General features: G+C 53.5%; 1 protein-coding gene across 2 annotated transcripts; it reads left to right on the forward strand.

The window, feature by feature from the left end:
* On the forward strand, positions 1-11,564 carry Khsrp (KH-type splicing regulatory protein). Of its 2 annotated transcripts, XM_077795837.1 has the most exons (19): positions 1-379; positions 2,113-2,209; positions 2,818-2,856; positions 3,370-3,409; positions 4,128-4,177; positions 4,444-4,515; positions 5,337-5,394; positions 5,726-5,900; positions 6,010-6,108; positions 6,488-6,586; positions 6,676-6,778; positions 7,451-7,551; positions 7,675-7,819; positions 7,908-8,068; positions 8,152-8,261; positions 8,694-8,782; positions 8,864-9,064; positions 9,142-9,219; positions 9,305-11,564. In XM_077795837.1, the coding sequence occupies exons 1-19, from the start codon at positions 131-133 to the stop codon at positions 9,580-9,582; spliced, it is 2,244 nt and encodes a 747-aa protein (XP_077651963.1). In that variant the 5' UTR covers positions 1-130; the 3' UTR covers positions 9,583-11,564. The 2 variants fall into 2 exon arrangements, with proteins under 2 accessions (XP_077651963.1, XP_077651962.1); XM_077795836.1 differs by lacking the exons at positions 1-379; positions 2,113-2,209; positions 2,818-2,856 and having other exon boundaries at positions 3,380-3,409; positions 9,305-9,465; positions 10,503-11,564.
* Positions 11,565-11,587: the final 23 nt, after the last annotated feature.

Genomic DNA, 11,587 nt, shown 5'->3' on the forward strand with positions numbered 1-11,587 from the left:
TTCCCAGCCGCTGGGTTCCCAGAGTGCTTCGCGGCCGTGTGGAGCGAGGCCTTGTTCCCGCGTTGAGCCGCCGCCGCCGCCGCCTCCTCCTCAGCTTCAGCCTCCGCGCCAGGCCCGGCCCCGCCGCGCCATGTCGGACTACAGCACTGGAGGACCCCCGCCCGGGCCGCCGCCGCCTGCCGGCGGGGGCGGAGGAGCCGGGGGCGCCGGGGGAGGCCCTCCGCCGGGCCCGCCGGGTGCGGGAGACCGGGGCGGCGGCGGCCCGGGCAGCGGCGGCCCGGGCGGAGGTTCGGCTGGGGGCCCCTCGCAGCCGCCCGGTGGGGGCGGCCCGGGGATCCGCAAGGACGCCTTCGCCGACGCCGTGCAGCGGGCCCGCCAGGTGAGGAGGCCGCGGGCCTGAGGGGCGCGCGCGCGAGGGCGGGGGAGGGGGCGGGGGTCACGTGCGCGCGCGCGGGGTCGCCGGTGGTGGGGGCCGGGGCCGCGGCGGGGTCACGTGGGTGGCAGGCTGGGGGCCTGGCCCTTCCTCTGTGTCTCCAGTGGGTTCCTTGCGGGTGACCCCCCCAGCAGGGGGTAGGGGCGTACTGGGGGTACCATGAGCGGCCCCTGGGTGTTCAGGGGCCCCAGAGCCCTGGAACTCACTTTGGGACTCCCCCTTTGGACACACGAAAGCATGTTCCACTTTCCTGGAGGCCAAGGTCTACCTTCCCGGGTAGAAGGGTCTTGCTCAGGCCCCCACTCCACATCGGACCAAGGGGCCGTGTTCGCTCTAAACCCAGTCCGGTTTCTGTCCTCTCCCAGGGAGGAGGGACTTGGTTAGGGGGAGTCCTCCCTCCTGAGAGTGGACACCTTTGTGACTGTAGTGGCTGAGCATTTGGGTGAAATGGGGAAGACGGACATAGGAGCCCTTTGATGTTGTGGATAGTTTGAAAGCCTGGTCTGTCTCCGGGAAAGTGGGGAGGGTCCCATTGCTGTGTTTTGAAGTGCGATGACAACGTGGAGGTTTCACTTGTGTGACTTGACCTCCCCACACACAGCGCCTGGAGGCGTGGGGGCTCTTAGAATGAGAGGACTTCTCTGCCCTTTCAGGAAGCAGGCTTTCTCCCTGGTCAGGCCCATTGAGAGTTCTCAGGGGTTGTCCCAATGCCTGGGGCTGAGGACTGGCTCCTCCCAAGATGGGTGGACCCGTTAGGTGGACTCCTGCCATCTCTCCAGGAGTGGTTTCAGGCTTCCTCACTTTGGGAGTGGGGTAGGTTCTTAAAATTCTTAGTACAGTTGATCTGGTTGTCCCTCCACAAATGTATCTGAGGCAGCTTTAACTGGGAGAGTTGGTGCTGTCAGAGTGATAAACATACAGCCCCATATAGGCATCCCAAGAGCTTTGGTGCAAGGTAAGCTTTTTTTTTTTTTTTTTTTAAGAGTTGAACTCAAGGCCGGGGACATAGCTCAGTTGGTAGAGTGCTTGTCTTGCATGCATAAGACCTTGGGTTCAATCCCTAGTACCACAAAAAAAAAAAGTTGAATTCAAGAGTTAGGGTTTTTAAACCATAAACAAGACTGTGGTCATAAATTAGTTTGTTGGATTAGGGTTTACTTGAAGTTGCTGTTCATGTATCTAAAATGTAACCTGTGTTCCAGAAGGGTCTTTTGTTTTGGTCTGGTCACATGAAAATGCTTCCATCAGATTTGTTCAGTAGATTTTTTGCAAGGGTTTTGAGGGTGAGGGAGATAAAGGAAAGTTGTACTTCATCCTTGGTGTTCAGGAATTTGGCTAAAGTCATAACTTTCTAGCTGTGCACCACGGCCACCTGCATGAGAAAGTGTCTTGAGAGCTCCTTAGAGTGGACCCAACATCAATTGCAACTTGGCTGCCAATAGGTACAAATCCTACTGAGCAGAGGAAAGGGGAGATTTTGAAATTCCTAGATACCTTGTGAGAGTTTTGAGATCTTTGGTGAAAATTTCATCTAGTACATCTGTAGTCTCAGGCCCTTCCCAAACTCAGGAGGGCTGCTCCCCACCAGATAGCAAGACCTGAAATGTTCTGAGAAGTATTGGTGCCACAGAGGGTTGTTTCAGGTAGTAATTCTTCTGTGCTTCTTACTTTATTTCTAGATTGCAGCCAAAATTGGAGGTGATGCTGCTACAACCGTGAATAACAGCACTCCTGATTTTGGTTTTGGGGGCCAAAAGAGACAGTTGGAAGATGGAGGTAACTCCCACTGGTTGCTTTTCATTTGGGGGGAAGGGCTGAGGGCAGAAAGGAGTGCTTCTGTTTGAGTGGGTTTTGGTGGTGGGGGACACCACTGCTGTTTGGTCTTTTAAAACCTCAGCCATCCCAGCTTTGTTAATTCTTTTTGTTCGGTTTGCCATCCTGAGATATCAGGTGGCTGAGAGGAGGGCACATTGATTGTGGCTAGAGTGAAGTTGTAGGTTCCCAAGATCAATCCTCCCCTTGTGGGAGCTGGGGAAGTAAGGGGCCTGAAGTCAAGTTGAGGCATCCTAGGCATTACCACAGAAGCAGCCAGTGTTCGACTCCTGATTAACTCTTTTATCCCAAACATTGCCCCCGCTCCAAGAAGGATTTGGGTGCTGCTGCTGTTGTTCGCTAGTTACAAGGGCTCTTTTACTCTGGGTGCTTGTGGTAGGACTGAAAAGTGCCCCTCACATTCTATCCCACCTTAGGGCTTGCCTCTTCTTCCTGTCTCAGCCCTCATGCTAGGGCTGGGGGGTCGTTTGCCCAAGACATGTGGTATCAGCATCAGGTCTGAGGCAGCCATAGGTGGGTGGGTGCTGCATCTGATATCCTCTCTTCCACAGATCAGCCGGAGAGCAAGAAGCTGGCTTCCCAGGGAGACTGTAAGTCCATGGGGTGATGTAGGCACAGGGCAGCTTCAGGGTCTTGAGGTTGGGGAAGTCAGGAGCTATAAGCACTGAGCAGGTGGCAACTTTTGTGGAGGGCTCATGATATTTACATATGGGTGACCTGTGAGTTCTAGAGATCCCATAATCCCCTGAAATTAAGGCCAAAAAATCTGCATGTGGGTTCGTTCCCTGTAGAGGCCATCCCTGTTTTTGGAGGCTGGGAATGTAGCTCAGTGGTAAAGCACTTGCCTGGCCTGCGCGAGGCCCTAGATTCACGAAAAATAACTTTATCAACCAGGAAGTCTTAAAAAAGAGAAGGAAAAAAAAGGCAATTGTGTGTGTTTTTGGGGGGAAGGACTACAGAGCCCATCAGGTACAGGAATAGACATAGAACCACTGTGATAAGCACCAGTGGTCCCTCATGTGAGCAGGGGTACCTGGGTGTGGCCATATGTGGGGCATGAAGACGAGCTAAGCCACTCTTTTCTTTGGGATTTCTCTCTGCAGCAATCAGTTCTCAACTTGGACCTATCCATCCTCCCCCAAGGTAGGTTGTGACATGGAGAACAGGTTGGTTTCTCAGTTGTCCCTGGCTGTGTGGACTGACTTGGGAGGTTTCTGTCTGGGCCTGTACTCTTCAGGGTGTTCTTTTCTGTTGCTGGTGGACCAGCAGGTGCCCAGTAGAGGGAAGGCAGGGAACTGTCCACTCCTTGTGCTCCCAGTGGAGAGGGTGATTGTAGTGGTATCTAATGATGAAGGGCAGGCACTTGTTCCATTGAGCCTCAGCCAAGCCTGAGGGTCTTTGCTACATTTTTGCTACCTCAGATCGATTAGGTGATTCTGACGTAGGTCATTGGGGAAGGGCCTCAGTTTTGTAAAATACAATAAAAACTACTTGCTAGGAAAATGAAGTGAAAACAAGGATATACAACCAACTTTATTATTGGAGGCAATAGTCATAAAAATAAGTTGACTTGTTGTAGAAGCAACTAAGTATGTGCTCTCTCTGAGGCAGGGAGGGGATACTGAGACCTGCAGAGGTCATGTGACCCAATGTGGGGAGAGGGAGCCCTGTCTGTTGTCTGCTTAGATCTATGGCATCTTGGACCCCGGGTTGTAGGAAGTAGGGTCTGTAACAAGAAGTGCTGACGTTCCCAGAGGCAGGGCCGTGGCTTCAGGTTCCCAGGGCCTTTCCTCCAGAAGACTCTCAAGTCTTCCATCCTCTTTCTCCTGCTCAAGGCTGACCTTCAGTTCTCTCTTTTCAGGACTTCAATGACAGAAGAGTACAGGGTCCCAGATGGCATGGTGGGCCTAAGTGAGTGTGGGTCACTGTGGTGAGGGGCGGTGTTCTGAGCCCCTGCCAGCCCAGAACTCCTGGTCAGAGAGATGTCCCTTTTCTGCTCTTATTTCTCCTTCCTTCCTCCCCTGGGCAGGGAGGATGGGTTTGGAAGCTCTAGGATTGGCTGCCCACCCACTTGTTGGCAGAGGGGCCCAGTGATCAGGAACCCCCACCCAAATATGCTGAGTTCTGGGCTCCCTTAGCCAATTCCTGCTTTTCTTCTTTTTTTTTTTTCCACCTAGTCATTGGCAGAGGAGGCGAACAAATTAACAAAATCCAGCAAGATTCAGGCTGCAAAGTACAGATCTCTCCAGGTATGGAGAACTAGCTTCCTGTTGGAATGGAGGCTGGGGCTGGCTTGGCCTCTGCTCTTTCTCAATCTCTCAATCTTTCTGGACCGGAGCAGTGAGCTGGACTGACGTTTATTAGTGCTTCCTGTATGGTCCATAACATACATACTGGACCCGGTGCAGTACTGCAACCAGTGTAGCACCACCAAGTTTAGCTATGACTTTTTTCTTTCCTGTATAAGTGGCTGAGAGCGGATTGAGGTGTAGGATCAAGCACAGGCGCCTTTCTTTGGGCAGTAGGTGCTGAACCATTGTTTTAGGTTTTTTCCTATGTAACTACAAGGGAGGAGTATGTGAGGCAGTGTGGAATATTAGAAGAATAATCATTTGACGTCAGGCCTGGGTTTAAGTTCCAATTCTGACTTCTGCATTTGACCTCAGACAAGTCGTTTGCCTCTGAACCTTGGATTCTTGAGCTGCAGAATGCCTGCTTGGCTGGGGCTTTTTGAGGATTCTCTTGTGAAATGCATTGACTGCTGAGACTGGTGGGATCCTCAGTGGTAGTAGGGGTAGGGAATAGGTTTGGGGCCTTCTGGAATCTGCCTCTCCCTCCACCTCATCTTTTCCTTTAAAACTGTTTGCTTTATTGGACGTTAGCTTCCTGACCTTGGTTTTGAATGGAGTAACCTTCCAGGCATTTGTGGGGAGGTAGATTGATTTGTCAGGCTGGGGGAGTGGTGACAGAAGTGGCCGCAGGTGGTTCTGGGAGTGTCCTCATCTCTGTGCAGGTCTTTCTGTGCCCTCAGGCCCAGAAGGGTACTGACCCCATTTTCCCTTCTCTCCAGACAGTGGTGGCCTACCTGAGCGCAGCGTGTCCCTGACAGGAGCCCCTGAGTCTGTCCAGTAAGTCTCTGACTGGCTCTTGGTGTGGTGAGGGGACTAGGCAGAAGCCCCTCCCTGTCCTTCCCTTTAGAAGTTGAGGGTAACACCCACATGTGTCTTCTTCTCCTGCCCTCTAGGGAGCTGTATTGATATATTGATAGGTTGATTCCCAGAATCCAGACATCTGGGAAAGCTACAAGCCTGAATGTTCCCAGTGCCCATTCCTTTCTCTTGTTATATATCTGATAAATTCACTGGGGTCACTCCCCCCACCACCCCCTTTAAGCTGGGTGGGGCACCTGGCCAGTTCCCTTATTTGTAAGAGACAGCACCTTATTCTTCACCTCCCCAGGAAAGCGAAGATGATGCTGGATGACATTGTGTCTCGGGGTCGTGGGGGTCCCCCAGGACAGTTCCACGACAATGCCAATGGGGGCCAGAATGGCACTGTGCAGGAGATCATGATCCCTGCAGGCAAGGCTGGCCTGGTCATCGGCAAAGGCGGGGAGACAATTAAGCAGCTACAGGTGAGGGGCAGCACCAAGAACAGGCAGCACAGTTCCCTCCTGTGCACGGGGCTTCCCCACCTTCTCCAGCTCCAGAAAGTCACACTAACAGTTACCATTGGTTGTCAAGGAACGTGCTGGAGTGAAGATGATCTTGATTCAGGACGGTTCCCAGAATACGAATGTGGACAAGCCCCTCCGTATCATTGGGGATCCTTATAAAGTGCAGGTGAGGATTCCCTGGGATGTGCTGGGCTCTGGAGAGCATAAGGGCGGGCAGGCTGGTGGCAGTTCTGCATTCTTTGGAATTTGTGTAGGTGAGTGCAACATGGAGAGGTTTTCAAGAATACCAGCTTTGAGGTCAACCTTGACCTGTTCTTGTGCTGAGCTATTTCAACAAGTGGCCTCAACTTGACCTTCCGTTTCCTTATCTGGAAGATGAAGCTGCGGGTGGTGCCTGCCCACTAGGGTGGCAGATATTGCTCTGCGGAGTGTTGTGCTGGGTTCCACAGAGGCTTGTGGGGCCTTCACTATGACTGGGAGCCTGGGGGACAGGTGTTGTGGGTGACAGGGTTTGCCCATGCTGTCTGTGCCCCTTATGTTTGCAGCAAGCTTGTGAGATGGTGATGGACATCCTCCGAGAACGTGACCAAGGAGGCTTTGGGGATCGAAATGAGTATGGATCCCGGATTGGTGGGGGAATTGATGTGAGTACAAGACTACCCCAGGAGATAGGCAGAGGGCAATAGCTGCAAGAGATGGACTTGGGCTGACCCTGTACCTCCCGCTCTTCCAGGTGCCTGTGCCCAGGCATTCTGTTGGGGTAGTCATTGGCCGGAGTGGAGAAATGATCAAGAAGATTCAGAATGATGCTGGTGTGCGGATACAGTTCAAGCAAGGTCAGGGCTGAGTCTGCCATTGGTGTGGGTGGGTTGGCGGGCACCTCCTCTTAGGATCAGTTAGGGGCCTGTGACAACCAGTCATGCCCCTGCACCCACTCTAAGCCTGCCAGTTGCCCTCCCTGGGAGGCAGACCCTGAGGCAGCATGGCACTGTGGTTAGGCTTTAGCCCTTGAGAGGGCCTTCTTGCTCCTGGTCCAGCCATCAGGACATGCCTTATCCTCTTCCCTTCTAGAAACAGCCATGTGAGAGTTGGCCATGGTGTGGTCTTTCCGTGGGAAATGTTTTCCTGTACACATCAAATCCACTAGGGCAGCCTGGGGGTACCCAGGCGCTAGGTCAGATGACTACCCTAACCTAAGCTTTTGACACCTCAACATAGGCAGAGGGACCCCCTCTCCATTGTTTTTTGGGTTTTTGTTGTTGTTGTTGTTATTGTTTAAGAGATTATACTATAAAACCACTCAGCTGACACCCTAGCTTCTACCCTGAGAGTAGTTCTTCCTCTTTCCCAGTCCCAGAGGAAGCAGGATTTGGGGGTCCCTCTTTAGAGACTTCACAGGTGTTTGGCTTGGCATAGTGTTTGCAATGTTGGAGAGGCAATGTTGCAGGGGTTTGGAGTTTTGCTTTTCTTTTAAATCAGTCTCTCTGCTCTCTTGGTGCTGGCCTCAGATGACGGGACGGGACCTGAAAAAATCGCTCACATCATGGGTCCCCCAGACAGATGTGAGCATGCTGCCCGGATTATCAATGATCTCCTCCAGAGCCTCAGGGTAGGTGGCTTGGGAGTATACTGAGTGGGCTGGGGGGGCCAGGAGTAGGCTGACCTGGCCACCCCAGCAGAGTTTAGAACCAGGCAGACTTCCTGGTTCATCCTCCTCCTCCCTGTCTGGCAGAGTGGTCCCCCGGGTCCTCCTGGGGGCCCTGGCATGCCCCCCGGGGGCCGGGGCCGAGGACGAGGCCAAGGCAGCTGGGGCCCTCCTGGTGGGGAGATGACCTTCTCCATTCCCACCCACAAATGTGGGCTGGTCATTGGCAGAGGTAAGGAACCCTGTACACCCTCCACCTCTGCCCTGTGCCGTGCCCCATGCCCTTCCCCCTCAATTTGACTGGCTTTGGCTCTCCACAGGCGGCGAGAATGTGAAAGCCATAAACCAACAAACAGGCGCCTTTGTGGAGATCTCTCGGCAGCTGCCACCCAATGGAGACCCCAACTTCAAACTGTTCATCATCCGGGGCTCACCCCAGCAGATTGACCATGCCAAGCAGCTCATTGAGGAAAAGATTGAGGTGGGCTCCTGGAGGGATCTGAGAGTGTGGGTCTATACCATTCTCCCCACCCACCGATCACCTCACCTGCCTCTTCCTTTCAGGGTCCCCTCTGCCCAGTTGGACCAGGCCCTGGGGGACCAGGCCCTGCTGGCCCCATGGGGCCCTTCAACCCTGGGCCCTTCAATCAGGGGCCACCAGGGGCTCCCCCACAGTGAGTATTCCTCTCAGACTCTTGGGATTTGGGGGCATGGGGTTGCTGGCCTGAAGAGGACAGGCCCTATTTCCATTCCCACTAAGAAGCCTGCTGCCACATCTCAGATGCTCGTTGTCAGGCCTGATGCAGCCTGTTTTATAGATGCCACATAGAAGCAGTATGACTGCTGGCCTTGGCGTCTTCCTCATGTATGTGCTCAGATGTTCTGTGTGTGTTGAGTCTTGAGGACTTCTGTTTCGTGTCCTTGAGCCAGCATGATTGTTAGGGTCCTTTGCCCTTTGTGTTGCTAGTTGACTGCTCTGCCCACATGCCCTGTTAAGTGTGGTGGTCAGGGCCTCTGACCTGCTGACTGCGTGCACGCATCCCTGCCCAATGATGATGGCTGTGGCCACCACACCTCAGCTCATTGTATTCCCTCTTGTCTTTCAGTGCTGGTGGTCCCCCTCCTCACCAGTACCCGCCCCAAGGCTGGGGCAATACCTATCCCCAATGGCAACCACCTGCTCCTCATGACCCAAGTAAGTGGTATACTGCACAGGGGAGGCTGGGGCCAGGCTGCCGTGCCCCTTCCTCATCCTGGACTCCCCTTTTGCCTGCAGATAAGGCTGCTGCAGCAGCTGCAGACCCCAACGCCGCCTGGGCCGCCTACTACTCACACTACTACCAGCAGCCCCCAGGCCCTGTTCCGGGCCCTGCCCCGGCTCCTGCAGCACCGCCCACTCAGGGGGAGCCTCCGCAGCCCCCACCCACTGGCCAATCGGACTACACTAAGGCCTGGGAAGAGTATTACAAAAAGATAGGTGAGTCTGTAGTGCAGCTGGGGTGGTTCCAGGCCCACCCAGGAAGGGCATCCTCTGACCTCACTTGGCCCCCACAGGCCAACAGCCCCAGCAGCCCGGAGCACCCCCGCAGCAAGACTACACGAAGGCCTGGGAGGAGTACTACAAGAAGCAAGGTGAGCTGGCACTGGAGGGCTGGGTGGGGCTGTAGAGGACAAGTGCCTAGCTCTCCCACAGCCACTTACCCTCCTCCACCTCCAGCGCAAGTGGCCACCGGAGGGGGTCCCGGAGCACCCCCAGGATCCCAGCCAGACTACAGTGCCGCCTGGGCAGAGTATTACAGACAGCAGGCCGCTTACTACGGACAGACTCCAGGTCCTGGTGGCCCCCAGCCGCCTCCCACCCAGCAGGGACAGCAGCAGGCAAGTGGGAATTGCCACCCTCCTCCTCCTCCTTTCTCCTTCCAACCCCCGGCCACCGTCCATCCTGCCTTAGTGGGTAGCGCCGGAAACCCCTTCCCCTGCGGGGTGTGCCCTTGATGCCTGCAGCGGGGCCGTGTGGCAGAGGTCTCCGGGAGTGCCCACGCGCCCGCCGGGAAGCGCACGCTGGGTCCAGAGGTTAATGAAGAGGCCTCCCTCCGCCAGCTGCTTGTTCCTGTGTAACGCTGTCGCGATGCTGGGGGAGCGCGAATCACACAAAGGTGGAACTTGTGAACTGGTGGGTAGTCCTGGGGGTGGGGGACAAGCAAGCAGCACCCGCGTTGGTCGCCATCCCGGCTGCTAACCCACTCACTCAAAATCTGGCCATTTGGGAAGAAAATGTCTATTTTTTCCCCCTCTGCATCACTTTTTTTTGGTTTTTGTTCTTTTTATTCTTTTATTTTTTTAAGCCAAGATCTTTATCCTGTGTCCAAGTGACTGTTGCAGGCAGCCCTGGTTCTGGCGGGGATGAGGGGAGCCAGGAGCCCGCCGAGAGGGTTAGGGGTACTGTTCAGCCTCCTCCGCTCTCGCGCTCGCCTCTGTGTCCCGGTCTTGTCTGTGAAGTGGGCATGACGATCGTTGCCACCTTCCAACCTACCTCACAGGGGTGTTGTGGGGACACCGTGATCTCTGATTGTTAATGTTGTGATGCGCCGGGAGCCCGCCCCCTCTTCCTTCCTTCCTTCAGACAGGACATGCTCCTCCCTGCCCTGCGCCTCTCTGCCTCTGCTTCTCTCTTGCTGCGTGTCCTCCTCTCTCCTCCATCAAGGAGCAGTCTTGACTCCAGTGAGTCCCTTGAGGCTAGACTCACTCACCTCCGTCCTCCCTCCCTTCCACCTGAGCCAGCTGCAGATTTGGGAGCGGCTTCCCAGCCCCTCCCGCCCCGCGTGGGTGTTCCAGCCTTTCCAGCCTCCTCGACACCCCCAGTTCCTGCTCCCCCTCCCCGTAGTGACCAATTCCTATCTCTTCCCTCTCCGCAGGCTCAATGAATCGAATGAATGTGAACTTCTTCATCTGTGAAAAATCTTTATTTTTTTTTCTCCATTTTGTTCTGTTTGGGGCTTTTTGTTTGTTTTATATTTCATTTGTTTGGCGCTAGAGCGATGGCCGCCGTGGGGGTGCCGGGGAGCCCTCGCGGTGAGTGGCCGAGGTGGCGGCACAGGCTGCCAGGCTCTCGCTCTCTCGCTCCTTCTGTGTGTCTCATACTCTTCCTTTCAAAATTGGGATACTTCACGTTGAGCCAGCCTTAGAAGATAGCGAGAATTAAATCTCTGCCAAAAAGAAATTTTAAAAATTAAAAACAAAGAGCAGAACAAAACCTATAAAATGATATATAAATATATATATATAAATCTCTATACCCCCCCAGCCTTCCTGAAACCGCCTGAGGGTAAAGTGATCATTTTCTCCCTACTGCCGGTGGCCCTCTTGTTTTTAAAATAAACTTTTAAAAAGGAAAAAAAAAAACAGTCATTCTTGCTTTTTTTTTCTTTTTTCTCTTTTTTTTTTTTTTTTTTTTTTTTAGTTAGAGTTGGAACATTCCTTGGACCAGGTGTTGTATTGCAGGACCCCTCCCACCCCGCCTCTCTCTCCTTCTCTCGCTCCTCTTCCTCCCTTAGCTCGGCCGCACGCCCCCCCCCCCCCTCTCCCAGGACTGGTCTGGTCTTTTGTCTTTTCATCTGTTCAAGAGGAGATTGAAACTGAAAACAAAATGAGAACAAAACAAAAAAAAAAAAATTGTATGGCAGTTTTTACTTTTTATCGCTCGTTTTTAACTTCACAAATAAATGATAACAAAACCTCCCTGTGTCTGCTGGATGCTGTCTGTCTGTCTCCCTCTCCTCTCTCCTCCCTCCTCCCTGTAGGATTTTGAAGCAGATGTTTGTTCTTTATAGATGTTTAAAAAAAAATGGTAATGGTGATTGGAAATTACAAGCTTTGTGTTGTGTGTGTTTTTTTAAGAAAACCAAAATATAAAATAGTTTTTTGCAGGTGCACTGTGCTTTCTTATCCCCTTCCCCCCTTTTTTTTCTTTTTGTTAAATAAACTGCTTTTTGTTAAAAAG

The sequence above is a fragment of the Urocitellus parryii genome, chromosome 3, assembly GCF_045843805.1.
Source record: "Urocitellus parryii isolate mUroPar1 chromosome 3, mUroPar1.hap1, whole genome shotgun sequence".
In the NCBI taxonomy this organism is placed as follows: Eukaryota; Metazoa; Chordata; class Mammalia; order Rodentia; family Sciuridae; genus Urocitellus; species Urocitellus parryii.